This window comes from Cupressus sempervirens, chromosome 1 (genome assembly GCF_028749045.1).
Source record: "Cupressus sempervirens isolate cs-2001-9-10 chromosome 1, ASM2874904v1, whole genome shotgun sequence".
In the NCBI taxonomy this organism is placed as follows: Eukaryota; Viridiplantae; Streptophyta; class Pinopsida; order Cupressales; family Cupressaceae; genus Cupressus; species Cupressus sempervirens.
In genome coordinates this window covers 563,502,718-563,523,385 of record NC_143118.1, presented here as the reverse complement: position 1 = coordinate 563,523,385, position 20,668 = coordinate 563,502,718, and the positions used below count along the sequence as shown (strand labels likewise).

General features: G+C 33.9%; 1 protein-coding gene across 1 annotated transcript in view; it reads left to right on the top strand.

Moving 5' to 3' along the window:
* The window catches only part of LOC149578676 (polyribonucleotide nucleotidyltransferase), a 273,752-nt gene that overhangs the window by 138,128 nt on the left and 114,956 nt on the right, over positions 1-20,668 (top strand). Inside the window, exons 6-12 of the mRNA XM_089831043.1 lie at positions 13,779-13,949; positions 14,724-14,849; positions 14,939-15,100; positions 15,722-15,841; positions 19,038-19,175; positions 19,328-19,490; positions 19,926-20,051. Coding sequence (XP_089687169.1) covers positions 13,779-13,949; positions 14,724-14,849; positions 14,939-15,100; positions 15,722-15,841; positions 19,038-19,175; positions 19,328-19,490; positions 19,926-20,051 — 1,006 coding nt within the window. The remainder of the gene's footprint in view (positions 1-13,778; positions 13,950-14,723; positions 14,850-14,938; positions 15,101-15,721; positions 15,842-19,037; positions 19,176-19,327; positions 19,491-19,925; positions 20,052-20,668) is intronic.

The window sequence follows — 20,668 nt, the reverse complement described above, 5'->3', positions numbered from 1 at the left end:
TTCACTATCTGATACTACTTCGATGTAGTGAATTTTTCCTTTTCCTAAACATCTATGGCCTAGTGCCCATGCTTCTTTACAATTGAAGCACAATTTTTTCCTTCCGTGTTCATTATGCTCTTCCTTTTTTAATTTGTTTCTAGGTAATGTGTTGTTTGGATAAGGTTTTTTTATCAAAATCTCGTTTAAAGGGTGATCCTTTGTTAAATAACTTTCCTTTAGAAGGGGGTTCCAGTTCTATAGCCCTTTTTATGGCTGACTGCAAGGAAGGTGGATTTAAGGGCTTAACCCACCCTTTGATAGTATTAGATAAACCATCTATAAATATCACTGCTTTTTGCCTCTTAGAGATTTCTGTTACTAATATGGCTAATTTTTTAAATTCAGAAATATAGTGTTCTTCTGTTCCTGTTTGTCTAAGTAGAGTCAGATCTTTGAGATGGAGTTCAGGGTCCTTAGAATCAAACCTGTCAATAAGTCTTTCTATGAAAACAACATAGTTGTTGATTTGGTTATGGCCTAATGTAAGCTGTCCATGATGCCACCATTCATTGTCAATTCCCCCCAAATGTAATGCTGCATATTTGATGGTTTCATCCTCCATCATTGGGTTTGATTGTAAATACGTGTCAAGTTTTTGTACATAGGGTTTGGCAGTGGTTTTACTTGACCCATCAAAATAAGGAAGGGACATTTTACCAATCTTCCTTTGTAATTCATTATTATACCCCCTTTGCCCCTTATTCTATGTTTCATTCTGACATCCAAATATTCTCTAACAGTCATTGATGCTCTGAAATCATCACCTGCTTGAACCCAATCTTGATAGACCTCTTCTATGTTTCATTCTGGCAGTGGTTTTACCTGACCCATCAAAATAAGGAAGGGACATTTTACCAATCTTCCTTTGTAATTCATTATTATACCCACTTTGCCCCTTATTCTATTTTTCATTCTGACATCCAAATATTCTCTAAAAGTCATTGATGCTTTGAAATCATCACCTGCTTGAACCCAATCCTAGAGTTCCCTAATGGTAGGTTCTCTTTCAGGCTGTGGATTTCTAGGATTAAAGGTTGGCATGAGGGGTCTTGCTGAAGTTAAACTCTCATGTTGTCCATTTACTGATTGATTCTCCTGTTCATCCATTTCCCTTGCATTATTCTGATTTTGATTCTTATTATTATTCATGAATTGTGCCATCAAGTTTGCCATATGGTTTACATTATTTTGCATATCTTGTTTACTCCTAAGTAATGCAGTTATGAGATTCCTAATGTCATCTGCCTCTCCCATATTGTATTCAAATATTATTTCCTCGTCTGACTTATTATGACTGTCTTCAATGTCAACTTGTGTAGAGGAACTGGAGGATTCTAGCACTCTATTTTGTCTGATTCTAGTATTATGGAAATTATAATTTCCTTTTGGCATATGTGAGTTTGTAGTATGTACCCTCAGGCTGGCAGGACTGAAGGCTCTGATACCAATGTAAAATCCTGGATTTTAAGAGTCTAATTCTGAATATAGATCTCAGATTTTAACAAATAAGGGTTGTTCCAATTTATTTTCAAATACTGAATGCAAATTCTTCAATTTCATTTCTGTTTCATACTATTTATCACAATTGGAATTTACACTTCAAGTATGTCATACTCTGACTATTTAATCACAGAAAGATCTATCCAGAAGTTCTAAGGTGAATATTACAAGTTCAGAACAATATCAGATATAGATAACAGAATCTGAAGATTTTGACTTGTCCCTCATTGTAATGTTATTTCTACAATCGGCAAATAGGAAAGATAATTTTCTAATATTTCACAAATAATTACTATTAAATGAGTAATTATCTCACAATAAAACTGCACCTGTGATGGCAGAATATATAATCTCCTTTGGTGAGAGGAAACCGCTAGATCTGGACCGCCAAGACTTCTTGTCTTCCATGAGAAGGGCTGCCAGAAATGTATTACTTAAATCTCAGTAAACTTCTGAGATATCCGTCACCAGATAAGACAATTAATTCTTGACTTTGCAGGGTTGAATGGAAACTAAAACGATGGCCTATCCTTCACCCGACTTTTGGATTTTTTATAATAAATAGCCAGTGTGATATGATCAACTGCAGTGTCGGGGTGCTGAGATTTTGTCTCTTTATCAATTTCGTCCTATTCCAATCATCCGCAGGAATCTTCTTATGCGATTATCAACCATCCACAGGAATATCCTTATTTGATTATCAACCAAGGGCATGCTCTGTTTCCAAAGTTCACTCGTCTCTGTCTGTAAATAATCTCAAATTCTTCAATGTGTATTCTGCACTAGGCCAATTTGGAAAACTGACGAAAGGAGTTCTTCAATTCCTAGATACTTCAGAATCAAATAGTTGTATTGCTTTCAACCTTCCATGATGCTTCTCCAATGTACACAACCCGTATTTAGAATATCAAATTCGTGTAAGTTTCCGTGAACTGCTTTATAACAAATTGGTTATTATTTAATAAATCTCATTATTAATTAATTAATATTAGTTAATGAAGTTGAGACTAATATAAAATAATAAATAGGAAAGAATATATTATTAATTTATTATTTGACTTCAAAAATACAGTCATTGAGGGACATTACAGACACACAGAAAACAAAAGTTACTAATATGCACCCCATATCAAGCTCTTAGGCAAGCAGACACCCGAGTTAGAATAAGACAAAGGTATAAAATATTCCATTCAGAATTATTTTCTCATTTTACTGAATATACACAGAGCTTTGTTGTTAACATTGTCCAAAATTTCTCATGACCCGACACCCTGACTTCTATTATTTTAGGCGAATGTCTTAGTTCTGTCATTAAGAGACATTGTTTCTGTAGAGATGATCATTCTTCTTCAAACCAATGCATTGTTCATATCTGCAGAGGTTGGCGACATTCTCTCTAAGTCTTTCAATCATACAAATTGCTAGGGACTGTTCAATGAATAAATCTGTAGAACAGAAGGTATGTTTGAAGTCCATACTGAAAACTCAAACCATGTTAATTCTTATGTATGCATATTTACATCCTCTGCGATTAGTTTGACTTTAATGACATTATAGATCAACAATAGGGTCCTGAAGCCTGAGGGAGTGTACTTGTAGATTAGTGTCCAAGCGCCTTGTGCCAATTGAATCCCAAAAATCCCCTAAGGGTTGATGATTAGGAGAGAAGTAAGGAATTGGGGCTTATGTTTGTTACTTTTCAAATGTTATGAATACTTAATTGTTTCTTTGTTTGATCTGATATAAATGCATATTGGCAGCTTCCTAGTAGGGAGCATTATAGAGGCTCAATTGCTATTTCCAAGCACAATCAAAATCCTATTTGGGAATTTTGGGGTAAATCACGTAATTACTAATTGCTACATTAAAAAGCCGTCACTAATTAGTGGAATATTTTTGTCATATCAGGAATTTGATTAGAATGAGCGGGTCTAGTAGTGAAGACCAGAATCAAGAACTTGGACAACTAAAATTATCACTATTAAATGCATAGTAACACAGAGACACGTCTGCCCCTTTTTGCCCCACGTCTTGGAGACTTGGATGCATTAAGGACTTGGGGAGTCCGTCTCCCCATCCCCAGCGGCACCACTAGATTCCGCCACCACCACCGAGGATGAGGGACGTCTCGATGTTGACTATTTGTTGATTCGACTATTTATGTTCAATGTTCAATGTTCCAATTCCATCCAATGTTCAAGTATTTACTCTTTTGCATCTTTACATCTTATATTGCAATACATCTTTTGATAACTAGCAATTTAATGTACCATATGTATATATATCATAGTTACGGGACTTGGACTCGCCTTTGACTCAGAATGTCAAAATCCGACTCAAACTCGGACTTTGACTCGGCGACTGAACTTGGCCAGGACTTAGCAAGGACTCAGAAATTTGAGAAACCCATGAAATTTAAAGATTTTTAAGGATTTAATGATTTTTTCATGCATCATTTAGTCAATTAACATCAAATGCACAATAATTGAGATACATAGAAGCTACTTAACACTCATACACAATTTTGCATAGATCACATAAGTATAACAACGAATTTTGAAAGGGAAAAAACTGAATAACATAATATAAAGTTGAAGATTTAAGATTTAAGATTCAATCCTTAATAAATTCCCGACATACCACAACATCATTTTCAGAATTAATATACATTGAAAAAAAAAAAACTTCCAAAAATCTTTATCTTTTTAAAATTTTTTTTTTTTGTGGAGAGTCTTGGGCTCAAGACTCGACGAGTCCACATGGACTTTGCCAAGACTCGGCCGAGCCAGAGTCCATACGCCATTTGCCTCAGAAAGGCTGCCTCTGCCTCGGACTCGCAGAGTCCCAAAACACTGATATATATACACAGCCCCTCCTATCCCCCATCACTGTCCCCCCACCGTTCCCTCCACCGTCTTCAAATTAAGGCCCCTCTGTTCCCCTGTCCCAGAAACTTGTCCCCCCGTCCCCTAGGGTGGTGTAACTATGATTAAATGCCAATTGATAAATATAAATATTAAGCTATCAATTGTCATATAATATTGTATCATTTTTACCATCATTTCAACTATTGACATTGATCAATGATGAAGTATCTAGTACGTGCCATCAAATGTATTTAGTTTTACACTTCTGTATATTTCATTAACTCTTTTGTGTGTGTCTATATATATATATATATACCCATTTACACATACCTAAACCCACTTACTCTAGGGCAATAAAAACTTGCCTTTACCCACTTTCCAGTTAAAAAAGAACAATAAATAAAGTATGAGCAAAGAATTACCCTGGGAGAAACACTTTTCACAGAGGGAAACAACCCAGCATACAAAAACCTGCAATTTAATTTATCAAAATAGATTTTACAGGGCTCCAATATTAGAGCATTTCAATGTCCAAAAAAGTTTATGACATAAACTATTACAATAATCTCAATCAAGCACTAGTACAATTGATGTGAGTAATAAGATTGATTGAATTAGTAAATCAATTGATGTAAAATACTGAGGATAGAATATCTAACAGAGAATATTCAATCTTCTAAAACATATTGAACTCCACAACAAATACTCCTGCCAACCACAGTTTAAGTCGTCAAGTCTGAGTAGGAGGTATACCTGATTATAGAGAGATTAATTCCCAAACGATATCTGGATGCTGACAGTAATGAAAGACAATTCTACAGATGACCAAAGCTTAGGCCAAAAAACTCCTCAACGGGAATAATCAACAATAGATTGGAACCACAATAATTTCTTGAACCATGCGATGCACCTCAATCTGTAACTACTGTTGGTAACTCTTTATCTCCCGAAGAATCCAATATGTGAACTATTACAATGTTTCTTCGTTACTGTCGACATGATACCAAACATAACATCTCTGATGTATACCGTTGCTCAACGATGACCTTACATGCCACGCTAGACGATGACCTTACATGCCACACTAGCAGTTTCACCTGGGAGAACACGAAATCAGGTATGCTAGCATAACACCGCTCAAGATTATTTTATTTTAATCAAAACATGATTAGCGTTGACCTGTCTAGATGAGATTTGAGCTGAATCTGTAATAAAAGCTTAGTACTAAACCGATAAAAAGACGTTAAAGTTATCATTTAGTAATTCAGAAGTAATCATCGCATGAACAGTAATAGCAACAGACTTATTTTTGTTAAGCCAGTAAAGCTTAGCTTTTCATATGAAGCTATTAAATTTAATACATCCTCTTAGCAAATATGAAAATTAGCTGAGCTGTCATGGACTCTCTCAACATGACAATACAAGAACACTTATTAAAATAAATCATGGAATCAGTCAATATGATAGATAGAATAATTTATTGACAATTACTAATCATGGAAACACTCAACATGATAGATAGAATAATTTATTCACTATTAATAATCATGGAATCACTCAACATGATAGACTTGTAAGAATCACAACTAAGTCTTTAATCATAGACTCTCAATGTGAACTATCATGAAATCTGTCAACATGACATCCATCCCCCATCACAGAATCTCTCAACATGATGTAATCATGAACTCTCTCAACTTGATGTTCACTTCCTCAGAGTGAAGGAGTTATCACAGCTGATTTTACAATCTTATTAATTCACACAAGAATAAACATATACACAACAAAAAAGAGACTTAGTTTCATTTAAGCCTCAAAGTTAACCACACCTAGCTTGTCTCTAAAATAAGAGAACTTCACCTTTGGTAAATACTTGGTGAGAATATCAACAGTTTGTTCATCACTGTGATGTATTTGAGCTCCACAACCTTTTGTAGCACCATTTCGCTTAAGAAATGATATTTAATTTCTATATGCTTGGACTTGTCATGAAAGACATGGTTGATAGAGAGCTTAATGCAGCTTTGATTATCACAAAAAAAATATATTTAGAATCCAAAAACTCTCCAAATAATCCACCAAGAAGCTTGCAAAGCCATAGAGCCTTTCAGGCTTCTGTACAAACTGCCACATATTTAGCTTCAGCTGTGCTTTGAGCAACACATTTTTGTTTTCTGCTGCACCAAGAAACCAGATCCAAGGTTGAAACAAAAACCCAAGGTACTCTTACACAAAATGCAACCTGCCCAATCAGAGTTTGAGAACCCTTACTTTAGAGAACCCTAGACGTATCTTAGAATATGTTTGAGAGGCATGAGATGAAATTTCCTTGGTTCACACATAAACTGACTCAAGGTGTTAGCTGCATAACATATGTAAGGCCTTGGGTTGACAAGATACATGAGAGAACCAATCAGCTGCTTATAAAGAGTGCAATCATTCAAATCTGAATTAGCAACAACTTCTTCTTGTTTCTTCAAATTTGCCTCCTTAGGTGTCACATTTGGTTTAAAATCAAGCATACCATATCTCTTAAGAATCTCTACAATGTACTTCCCGTGGCTAAGAATAATCTCATTAAACTTTTGCCACTTTTGCAAAGCAAGAAAGTAATACATTAAACCAAGATCTTTCAGCCCTAATTTAGAAGTCAAGTCTTTCTTAAATTTGGCAATCAACTCATCATCACCAGCAATAAAGAGATCATAAACATAAAGAACTAGGATCAGCATACGATCATTATACTTTTTGAAATAAAGATTTGGATCCACCTCATTCTTCATAAAGCCCAAGCTCAAAAGATAACCATCAATACATTCATACCAAGCTTGAGGAGCTTAGGGGAGAGGACCCAGTACTTGAACGTGTTCCCATAGTTGTGATAGGAGTTGTTGATTTGATACCTACATTTATTGACTTAATGTCCAATTTTGTTGACAACATTGTACCAACTCTTTTGACTTTAAAGTTGTTAGCACAATGCTGACTACCCAAAATTGAATAAAATGTACCCTTAGTTATAAAAATTAACCAATGACATGATGCCACACCATTTATTCAAGTATGGGTACCCTTTATGCACAACCATTGGTCTCGCTTTTTATTTGGGCTGTTTTGGACAACTTGGCAAAAAGTATGTTGATGTGCATCATAATGGGTGATGTGGACTTGAAACCTTAGTTATAAGTAGGTGACTCACCAAGTAAGCTGTTGTCAAAAAATGGGAGCAATTTGAAATTTTCACGCAAGACTTTGATATGCGCGAAGTTAAAGTGTTCAAGTACTGATTCCTCTCCCCTATTTGAGACCATACAATGCCTTTTTCTTCTTGCATACATGAGTTTCTTTGTTGCGAATTATGAACCCTTTAGGCTGTTCTATATACACTTCTTCATCAATCACACCATTAAAGAAGATTGTCTTAACCATAGTGCAAAGTCTCATTCTCTGTCACTTATTTGTGAGGCAAATTATTTTTTCTCGACAAATATTAGAGAGAAATTGACAACTTCTCAAGGAAATATTAGGAATTTAAAAAATGACTTAAATTTAATTAAAATGCATTTTTTGCACAAAATTCAATAAGTAGATGTATACAATGAGTCAATAAATGAGTGAACAAACCAAACAAGCTAATTTAGATATATATAAATGCAATAAGTAACAAAATTGCATCCTCATGTGGAATGCCGATGTAGTTAGAGACTCTGATCTCTGAAGCAAATTACAAATACCAAAATGTCATTGTAAAAATATAAGCAAATACAAATATCAAGTTCAATATGAAACTTGTCTACATCTTCCTCTTCCCCTCCTAGTAGTTCTAGTAAAAACTATGGGAGAGGGAGGGGGTCTAGCGGCTCTAGCCATAGCAGTCATCTGTGGTGATGCTGGCGTTGGCCCTGACAATGACTCCTCATCCTTCTTATCCTCACTATCACTATACTCACTGCTAGTGTCCTCACTCTCATTGCCCTCCTCCTGGATGTGGTCCACTCCCGCTTCGAAGCCCTCATCATCCATAGCTTGCCTTTCCAACTCATATATGTCATCCTCGTTGAACAATGAAGGATGCTCCTATGTTGTCCAATCACCATAAGGATCTATATCATCTAGATCAAGTGGCTCAACTAGTGATGACTGTACCATTCTTGTGTGCAACTTAAGGTTTTAATGCACAAAGACAAGGTCATTTAGGCGATTTTGTGCCAACTTGTTCCTCTTCTTTGTGTGAATGGATTCAAGCAAGCTTCAATTACGCTCACAATTGGATGAGCTACATGGTTGACATAAGATGGGAAGAGTAAGTTTTTTGTAGATTTGGGACATTTCCACCACAATTTCACCACCAAGCATCTACAAGATAAATATGAAAGAGTTAGAAAGCAAGGTGAGGGCAAGTTTTTGTAGCTTAGTATTTATCTACTTATCATGCATGTGAAAGACTCTAAATTCCAAATATTTTACCTGGGGCTTGAGTGTGTCTGCCTCTCTTTGCCAAGGCTAAGGAGAACAGTTTGCCCGTTGCATTTTGATACACTTGCATGTTGATTTCCATTTCAGCATTATAAAGTATTTTTTAAAAATGATTTGCTTTGACTTTCTTGGGTTTATTACCTTCTCTCAAACCTAAAAGGAGAATTCATTTGTTTGCAAACACAAGGAAGAGCGGAAAAATGCTTGAGAGAAGAATATTGTGGTTTTAGAAAATAAACCAGCAGATTGATTAACTTTCAAATATTGATTGCTGATTTTTGTGCAAGTTTTTAGCTTGCATTCACTAATATAGGCTCCTTTGAGCCCTAGTCTTTTAGGCTCTAGCTTTTATTTCATATTCAATGAAATTTGTAGACATATGACATTGACTCTATTTATATTTCTAATGTGTTTTTCACTTTAACTTATATCCTTTAGAAATTCACATTTATAGTTATGTGATCAAGGTAAACTTGTGTATGTTTGCAAACTAGTTTCTATTTATCTGAGTTATTGTGTCTTTGATGTTAATTTATTAAATGATGCATTCAAAAAGTTTGAAATCCTCAAAAATCTTTGAATTTCTTGGTTTTTCAATTTCTCGAGTCCTTGCCAAGTGTTTGTTGAGTGTAGACGCTGAGTCTGAGTTCGAGTCAAAAATTGGCTTGCCAAGTCTGAGCAAGTTTGAGTCTTGTAAGTTTATAACTAAAGATCATTTACATAAAACTTGGGAGCACAAGTCATAGTGTTGGGATCATTCACGTTGGGTACAAGCTTTAACACAGGTGCTACATATGTGGCATCAACAAGCAAAGCAGAATCACCAACAATTCAAACAAATAGGGTATTGACAAGGCCTTAGATAGGTCTACACACATTCTTCTACAAACAAAGGGAAGAGGCACACAACTGTTGTCTAGAAAAGAATGGGTTTTAATTAGTGTCTCTGAGGGACACGCCTTAGGTAGTTTTTCAACCATCCCCACCCCGAGGACTTGGTAATGCTTGGGGTACTTTTACTTTGACTCCTAGAACAAATTTGACTTTGACTCTCAAAGTAACACAGACTTGGCATATGAATTCTGCCACTTCTTATATATTAAGATTTTTTATGTATAAGTGCATTCTTTATCCGTGTTTTCATATGAGTATTTGAAATTTCTCTATATGTTTAATTTTCCTATTGTCATATAGCCGCCCTCAAAATTGGCAAAACAATTTACCATCCCGAAAATTCATCCCCTGGTCCGATGCCATACTCATCCTAAAAACTTGGGGATAACACTGGTTTTAATTAAAAGAATAAATATAGGCTCTTTTGTGCAAGGGTGTCCTGTTTTTATTTTCCAAAACAAAAGAAAAACCAACATTGGTAGGGATTGCCTTTCCATTCAATGGAGCTTATAATTCACATCGATTCCATGAAGCTTATAATTCATTGATTTTTGTGTGCAATGACATATTGATTGCATAATTGCAAAAATACAGGTTGAAATTGTTCGTAGGATTTTATCTTCTTAATGTTTTATGCTTACAGTAACTTTTAATTATAATATATTGTTTGAATATAATTTTCATGCAAGCAAGCAAAAGAGAGAAAAATGAGAAAAAAGACATTGACATTGAGAGAGTTTGCATATAGTTCTTTAGTCGAGTTCCATTGAAAATGCTCTGGAATACAAATAAATGTTGGTTAGGTTTTGCCTTGGGTCTCTAGCAAGCAAAGTAATTTTTATAATTTTTTTATAAAATGTATTGTATAGTTCATTATACATCCTATGTGTCTAGAGACCTCGATCTCTTCAAGAAACAAAAGCCCTATTGTAACCTTATTATTCCAGAATATCTTTATCTCCGCAAACACCTTTTACAAAACAAAACACATCTTTTACTTCTAGAATCAATTTAGCATATTTTTCAAACCCTTCCACACAACTTAAAATTTCTTTGTATTCAAAATTGTTTCCCACTTTACATTCAAACAATTTGAGACAAAAGGCTACAACACAATTGTAAATTGTGAGCCTCTTATCTCTGAGAGTTATTGGGTTCAACACTAGTCGAACTTAATAAATAATAATAATTAATCACAACAAATTATGCAAATTAATCTTGGCCTTTACCCATAATTTTTTTTTTAAAACAATTTGCTTTTTTGACAAAAAAGTAAAATATGCAATTTTACTTTAGCTTCATTGACAAAAGAAAGTTTTTTCTTTTCTTTTTATATATCCTTATAAAAAAAGCCTTTCATCTAGAATTTGGATACCTCATAAAATATTGTTTTTATTAAAAACTATACCTTTTGTTTTTCTCAATGACATTCTTTTGAACTTTTATTTTATTTATTTGAAAGACCATAAAATATTTATGTTCTATTTCAATGACCAACCACACAAGAGACTTTGAAACTATCACCCTCTTTGTTTTATACTATTAGCCTTTTGAAGTAAAGGACAAGGTAAAGTACTTTGTAAACTACCATTCAAGTATAATGGTAAAATAATGAATGTGTTATTAAACAAAGATCATAAATGATCTATATGTACTAGTATACAAAAGAATGTTTCTATAACAAACAAAGAGAGAAAGAGAAACATTGTGAAGAGAGGAGAAAGTTTCCATATTGACCAAAGAGAGAATATGGAAACATAGAAGAGGAGTGATCATTAAAAATAGAAGTAGATCTATGGAAGAGAGAAACAAAAATAGAGAAATTTTACTCTAATACCCTCCCTTAATGCTCAATCTAACTTCAAAACTAAAAAAATTGCAAAGGAATCCGCTTTGTATGTTCTAGAATAATGGTCTATGGTAGGGCGAGTGTTAGTACCTAGAACAAGCACCTCAAGGCGATGACACTTGAAGATCGTCATCATTCTCTACTTCTAGGTGTAGTAGTTCTTTCCGTTGAACCGCTGACTGCCTTCCAAGAGAAGATTGGTGAGAGATGCCATGACACATTTTTAATGCAAAAAATGGAATATCTGAAAGAGCACAAACTTTGAGGTAGATTAAGGAAGACCTAGAAAAAATGAGAAGACACGTAGAAGAGAGCTCAAAAACCCTAGAAACAATCTGAAATTAGATTTTGAATCTGCTGGCTCAAAAAATCGAGTAATGGAAAATGATGCAGCCAGAAGGAGACTGACCCAGTTGAGATCTGCAAAAAGTTGCCAAAAACCCATCAAGAATTTGCAAAAAGTTTTTAAAACTGGCACGAAAAAGGAGAGTTCCAAAAGAAACCCTAGCCGTTTTTGAAAAAACCCAAAAAATGGTGGAAACAAAACTGCTGGACTAAAATTAGAGGCAGAGGGTTTAAAACACCCTGGACACCACCCTTTGCAGAAAATGTGCAGAAAATATAGGTTGGAAATACCCAAAAAGAAGGCCATGAAATTGTAGAACAACAAGCCACAAAAAATGTCGAATGCAGGCCCAAAACACCAAAATTCCAGTCATTTTTAATAGGAAGCTGGTCGCACGAGCAAGGAAAGGATGATGATGCACTGGTTGTAGGAGAAAGCCACCTAGAGAAATAAAAGAGTATGAAAACTCTAGACGGATTTTAGAAAAAATAATACTGCAAACAAATTTTTCAACACAGAGGCAAAAGATGTTGAAAATCTCTAGTCTAAAATTTCATGACGAAAATAAAGATTTTCAAAACCTATTTCAAAAAATAAATTAGAAAATTTCAATAATGAAATTATTATTTTTCAAAAAAAAAAGTTTTGATACCATATTATGGTAAAACAATGAATGTTTTATTAAAACATAGATCATAAATGATCTATATATACAATTATACAGAAGAATGTTTCTATAACAAACAAAGAGAGAAATAGATATATTTTGAAGAGAGATAGAGAAAGTTTCCATATTGAAGAGAGAGAGAATATGGAAACATAGAAGAGGAGTGACCATTAGAAACAGAAATAAATTTACGGAAGAGAGAAAGAGAAATAGAGAGATTTAACTCTGATATCAAGAAGTGCCCAGTACCTTTAGAGGGCAACCAAATACATGGAACTATTAAAGTCTTTCAAAGAGCAATAGAAAAACCTTACAGATGGCAATAATAACACAACCAAGCAAGCACATAACCAAATGAACTGAACAACTGCTATTTTCTGTTTTCTTGGGCACCGCACCTTAATGCTGTATCAGTGCCAAATTCATTTCCCATCAGCAAATCGACCAATCCATTTTCCATTGCTTGACTAATTTACATTGGTTGTATACAACTTGCAGGATATCGAAGGTTCATATACTCAGGATCTTGGATATCAGGAAGCAGATTAGAATTAAGTCATATAATAACATAATACATATGAAAACTCGTAAACATGGCCATCTTATTTATTTAGTTCAACAAGTTAGTAATTACAGAAATGCACATATATATCACAATTTGCATCAGCCCCCTTGGTAACCACCACATAACTACCCATTAACCATCAAACTAAGGTGTTTTGAAGGTCTAAGGAAAGGGAAATACAAACATAGGTGTATAATTAAATGTTATATGTGATCATTTTCTAACACATCGTTGTTTCAATGACTTCTGGATGTATTTTGGAACCTATAGGTCTTCGGTATGTTTTTTGGTCTTGATCTAATATTATTATTTTTATTTTTATCTATCAGATAGTTGCTTAGCTATTTCAAAGCTAAAAGTATTTACTGTATCCTAGCATATCTGTACCTGATAAATGACATCTGTGCATCTTTCTCTTTCTGCTAAGTATTTGCCACCTTTTAGGAAATTTTAATCATATAATTCAGAAACAGGATTTAAACGTAAATAGACACCAGTTTTACTTTGTGGATGAGGCTGGTTATGTTAGTTACTGCCGAGACTCATCTCTTTAGTTTTTAATTATTTGACAGGTAATAGCCAATGTTCTATCTTCTGATGGTGAGCAAGACCCTGATGTAATGGCTGCCACTGCTGCATCTGCTGCCTTAACAATATCGAATATTCCATGGTATGGCCCTGTAGGTGTGGTCCGTGTGGGCAGGATAAATGGAAAGTTAATTGTCAATCCTGATATGGATGAGGTGTGTATCTTGGTATTAATCTATATGTTCTATTGTGATGCAAAAAAGTTTCACTGTGATTAGGTTAGATTTGAAGTAACATTGTACGTTCTATTTTTTCTGTATTTATGTTCTCATTTCTATTTCTAGATTCTAGATTAGTTTTAGTTTGAGTGATTTGATCTCCTTTTAACTGTTCAGTTGTTCAAGGAGTTGCCTTTGGATATTTAAATTGAACTTTTGGTATAGAAGACTTGAGACTGAAGATTCTTGATGAAATAAATTAATTTTTGACAATGTGATGTAGTCAAGTGCAGACACGGGTTTAAGCAAATGCTTCTTTCCCTGATCATAGTGTGAATCCTGTTGCTAGTGTCAAAGAATTTTTTATTTTAGCAGATTTTGAAATCATTGCCAACATGGTTCTTTCTTAAAGAAGATAACAGTGATTCCACTTTGTTGTTGCTATTTTATTTTTCAGTCTATGGAGAAATCTGGAAGGTCAAGTTTCACAATAACCAATATCATGTGTTGAGTAAAGCATAATTTGTCAATTATTTGAATACACAACAGGATTCATGGCCTTCTGCTCTTTATATAACAGCTTGAGGAAAGGCCATTAATGAGATTTATATAGTTATTCAATCATTCTTTAGGAGAATTTAGTTATTTTCTATACACACAGACACACACATGGATCCATATATATATAATTAGATAAATAGATAGATATAACTGTTTAGACTTGAGATATGGATATGTATCTGATTAAGTTATCTGGTGTCTGATTTGCAGCTAAGCTTAAGTGATCTTAACCTTATTTATTCTTGTACTCGAGAAAAGACACTTATGATGGAAACACAAGCTCGTGAAATTTCAAACAAAGATCTTATTGATGCATTACATCTTGCACACAGTGAGGTAAACACAAGTGAATTTGTAAAATGGGTATTGCTTATGTTGATTATTAAGAAATTGTTTTTGAATCCATATTATTGCATTCAAGTTAGGCTGTCAAGCTGATTGATCCTCAGCTGAGATTAGCAGCAAAGGTAAAGAACCAAAAGATGCAATTCAAGCTATTCACTGTCTCAGATAGAACTTTGGAGAAGGTTAAGAACTTGGCTGAGACATCTATTGAGGCGGTTTTTTCAGATCCAAAATATGGCAAGGTAAGCATGAGACATGTTATTTGCATGTGAATATTGTCTTCGATTGCAATTGTTAACAACAGATGTCTGCTGAAGGTTGTGAATTTCAATATATAAGTTTTTTTATTTGCAAGTTGAAGTTATTTCGAACACTGTTAAATCAATACCATTGTGTTTCAGTGGTGTTGACCCCAGGGAACGGTAATATTTGCATACTGATAAAAATAAAATTCTTATGCTCAAGATTCATATAAGTGCCATTAAATTGTATATTAAATTTGTACTTGTTATTCACACATCTCTGTTATTGACAAACATCAGTTCTATAGAACTGGCAGATATTTCCTAAGATGCAATATGATTCATGCTGCTTGTCATTGACTTTTTACTTTACGATGATGTGCATGTATATTTGTTCTTATATTTGACATAAGTTTTTGTTGGAACTTGCTATCCTGTTACATGATCTTCTATTTAGTATAATATAATTTTTGTATAATGTAATTTTTGTTTTTAAAACTTTTGCCTGTGTATATATAACAGAAGCTTGATTGAATCTTGCAATTGGCATTTTTGCATTTTTCCCAAATGTGTTGTTTTCCGATCTTAATTCTTTTTATTTTTATTTTGCTCTGTTGACAGTTTGAACGAGGAAAAGCCTTGAATAAGATTTCCGATGATGTCAAAAAAATTTTAGAAGAAGAAAAGGATGAAGAAAGTTTGTCTCTTTTGGCAAAGGCTGTGGACACAGTTAGAAAGAAGGTTTGTGAGTTCATCTTGTAGGAGGAAGATATCCATTGTTACTTCTGGCATGTATGAATGCCATTTTTCCCTTTCAAAAAATGGAATTAGCATTTGATGCTCAGGTTGAAGATATTCTCTATTTATTTCATTGCATAGTATAACAGTCAAGATATGTGCCTTAAAAATCATAAAGTGAAACAATGATTGTCGCAGACTGAAGTAACGCAAGATGAGTCAGTTGCATGTTATTCAAGGGCTAATAGTCAATTGAGGTAGTCTCATGATGTATCAGGTCACTTTTTCATACAGGCATCATGCATTTTATGTTTTAATTTTTTGTCATAGTTTAAAGCACTATAATAATTCATGGATTATAAGTTACCGAGGTTATGAGATCTATTATTTCCTCTTCTGAAATTAGAAATTCATGGTCAACCACACAACATCTTATGTTTTGATTTTTTGTCATAGTTCAAAGCATTATAATAATTCATGGATTTTAGGTTACTGAGGTTATGAGATCTCTGTATTTCCTCTTTTGAAATTAGAAATTCATGGTCAACCACACAGCATCAGCAGTTCCAGCACCAGCATTTAGTTGACCATTGTTGCACCATATGAAAAATATCTAGTGTTAAAGCATGGCATATTGTATAAGAAGGGCTCAAGCATTCAGAGAAAATTATGGGACAGAGATTCATTTGCAGAATGTGTAATTAAAACACATATAAGATACAAAAGATACAATATCTATAGTTACTTGGGGACACACTCCAGCAGTGTCTACATTTTTGTCTTAGCTGGCAAGGCTAAGCTTCAAGATTATATAAAATCCATAGAAACCAATAAAGGGTAATTTGTTTTCTAGAGGGAAATTTTATTTTATTTTATTTTTAAGCTTCCAAAATTGCTCACAGACCAAGTATGGTCAAGTGAGAAAGTCTTCCTCTGCACTTGAGGAAAATAGAGATAGAAATAATAAGAAAAAATGAGCAGAATTAACAATTTATGAAAATAAGGTTCCTCTATTTAGTGATGTCTGTTTATTGTTTGTCGATTTGAGTGAAGTTGCTCTTTTGTCGAGTCTCTTGAATGTGTTAATTTTTAATCATTACATCTTACATATTTGGTGATGTATTTGTTCATGGGATTAAGTATAAAGTTAACTTAAAGTCTTAGTCATTTCATCCCTTTTTTAGTAGCCTCTAGCAACCCAATTTTTAGTTTGAGTACGATCTCGCTTAAACAAAAAAAATTTGGGATTTTGTGTTACTTGGAGGACTATAGGTTATCCTTAAGATTAATTAGATTATGACTTCTGTCCATCAAAATAATGTTGACCTATTCGAAACAGGTAATGGCCCTACACAAGGGACCTTTGTTGACAGTGATTACTTAGGATGTTGCGATTAAAAGTATCATCACAGAGAATTTTAAGCATCAAAGTTTATGCTAAATCCTCTTACTTCTGGGGAGTGTATTCAGTCTTATAGATTTATCTGCATATTCTTATACATTGGATGGAGTATATTATTCTTGGTTTATTTTAAAAAGTTACAGTAAGTTTCTTTAGTATTCTTATTTTATTTAAACACCTTGATTGGTTATGAATTCAATTATAAAATGCAATGTTAGTTTTTATTTAAGGTGAAATGATCAAATTATTGTGTAATGAGTGAATTTAGTAATCATTAATGGTGGCCATATAGGAACACATTCTAAATGACATCTGTTGCACCATGTTTATGACATATTCATGTCTCTCCTTCCCAATGTTTGTGTACATTTGATTTCCTATATTCTTAAAGTATGTAAATTTTTTAGCAATTTAACCTTTCTATAAGTTTATGGTAAATTCTAAAAGGTAAAGGTAATTGTAGGTCACTACCAAGCACCAATTTGGTGAAGGAGACTTTTGTTATAGAAGTCCACATAAGGATTGTTGGTGTGTTTAGTTGTTGTTCCTAGTATTTCATTCTCCTCGGACATAGACACACATGTTAATTAAGTTTACTTAGGTATCACATTGGACCATTTCCATTGGGTGGTGTTATCTTGTTATCACATTCCACTTGATGTGTTGACTCCACTTTTAGTGCACTTGTCATTTTAGCACTCTACATCTTTGTTGCACTTTCTTTATTACACATCAGAGGATGATCAACTTTTGCTGGACATGTAATTTGACCTTATGTGGGTGATAAATTGTTTCTTGATTGTCATATAATGAGACACGAACACTTGTCATTATCTCATTGACTCATACATTTGTGCCTTGGTCTTTATAATCAGTGGGTCTCTTATGTAAAATATTCATTCGGGTTGATTCATTCTAGTTGTTCAATTTATCATATTGCATTCATGGTGTAAATAGCATCTACTCTTGTCATGTTCATTCTCTCTTGTTATTGTGCTTTCTATTTGGCTTCTAGATCTTGGGTGACTACCTTCATAGCCAAAACTTACAAGGATTGTTTAAATGTATTAATTATGTATATTTGAATGGAAAATACAAGCACATATATGGGTGAATTGGTTGATGATTAATAAAATTTATATTCTTTACTTATCTTGCCTTTATGTGCATGTTTGTATGACTTTAATAATGGACCCATTTAGGCTTTTGTTTTCAAGCTTTGTTTCACCTTATTACATAAGAGTAAGATGATCTCATCCATGTTAAGGTTCCTATGATTGTCAACAAATACATACATTATATGTATGAGGAAATAAGAAATATTACATTAAAGGATTCAAAAGTGGTGGTATTAAGTATCTTGCTGTAAAAAATTGTCTGAGCCCTGAAGTTCCTGAAAATAAGCTGCTACCTAAGAAATAGAATTAATAACGTTTGTCGATACCTTTTTGATGGATTTTTGTAGTAGCTTCTAACAAACTCAGGTTGTGTATTAGATAAAGTTGTTATTAAGATAGGATTCTTTTAGTGGCGTATATCAAGCTGATAAGATGAGATTCTTTCAGTAGCTCTTCAGATGGGGGATTGTTTTAGTAGTTCGTAGAAAATTGGGATGGTGCATTCGTTAACCGAGCCATTTCATGGGATTCTGCTATTCCATAAAGTAGTTATTTCAGTGCATTTCTCTCTGTAGTTTATAATAAGCCAGGATCATGCATTCTATATAATATCATATAATCTGTTAAGTATATAGAGAGCCATATAGATCTGTGTTAAGTTATGATATGGTCTTTTCAGGTTGTTCGCAGACGGATATTTGAGGAGGGGATTAGAGTTGATGGAAGATCTTTGGATGAAATTAGACCTCTATTCTGTGAAGCTGGATCTTTCCCATCACTCCATGGGTCGTCAATATTCTCGAGAGGGAACACTCAGGTAAACGATTTTCTTGTTTATTGTGTTTTCTTCATGTATTGAAGTACAAAAATGACTTCCAGATTATATCTAACAAGTGAAATCATAATTTTGTAAACATTTGTTTGAGACAGCGAAAAGAATTTCTATTTGACAGATTATAAGGATGGCAGGTTATGTGCACTGTGACACTTGGTGCTCCTCAAGAAGCCCAACGCTTAGACTCCCTTGTTGGTCCACCGACAAAACGCTTTATGGTTCATTATAGTTTTCCACCATTCTCAATCAATGAAGTTGGTAAGCTTGGCGGTTTGAACAGACGTGAAGTGGGGCATGGTAATTACATTGAATCCTTATTTGTTAATGATATATACTGTCATGTTAATGTTTTGTATTTTTTACTGGAATTGTGTTTGTGTTTGATTATGATGTGAAATTTGCAATTGATTTTCTTAAAATTAATGAAGTTACTGCATTTTTACATCAAGCTTGCAAATATTACATCTAGGTCTAATCTGTATATACATTTAACTGGCGTAAATATTGTGGTTTTGTCATGTTTGCAACTAAACATATCTGCGAGTGATATCTGCTTAATCATTTGTTGGAATGAAAGATGAAGAGGGATTTTCGCATTAGAATGTTCTTACTCAGGATTCGGGGTTTTATGACCTCTGTGGATCCATGTACTTCTCTCACTTTCATAACTATATTAGTGCGCATGGTGTAGGTTATAATTATAAATTGCTCTTTTCTTATTGATACCTGCAGGGACACTTGCAGAGAAGGCTTTACTTGCCCTGTTACCTCCAGAATATGATTTTCCTTACACTGTTCGTCTAAATTCTGATGTCATGGCTTCCGATGGATCTACTTCAATGGCAACTGTTTGTGGAGGTATTTCCTTTTTATAATTGAAACATACTACTTAAATTATCCCCAAAAAGCTACATTCGAGGAAGATCCTATCCTATTAAGGTAGGAGAAGGAAGCATATGAATGTAAGCTTAAAAAATATGCAGGCTTCCACACAAAAAAACAATATGGCATCTACGATTATAGCTTTTTATGTTGCAACATTTCAAGTATTGAACACATCTAATGTTTACAGATGTTGCAATAGCTTAGGGTAGCCTATGTTATAAAGTTGTCTTGCAAAAAAGAAGTTACCTATGCCAACATATATATATTTGCTTCGAGATAGTTTAAATATATTTTGATATGTAAATGCAAAATTTTCCTTTTCTTCATTATCTTTTGAACCAAACTGTACTTGATGCAGCCATGCGTTGAACTAGTCATAGATGTATGACTGGCAGGGTACTCGCCAAGTTGCAAAAACTCGGCAAATTTTCTGGCCTGGCAAGTTTTGATGACTTTTACTAGCACCAAAAACTCGCTGAACTTTTGGTAAAAACTTGCCGAGTACTTGCTGAGTTTTTGTTTTGGCAGAAAACTCAGTCATAGTTTTAGAACAGCACTCAAAGGCAAAAAATGGCCCAAATTAATTTCAT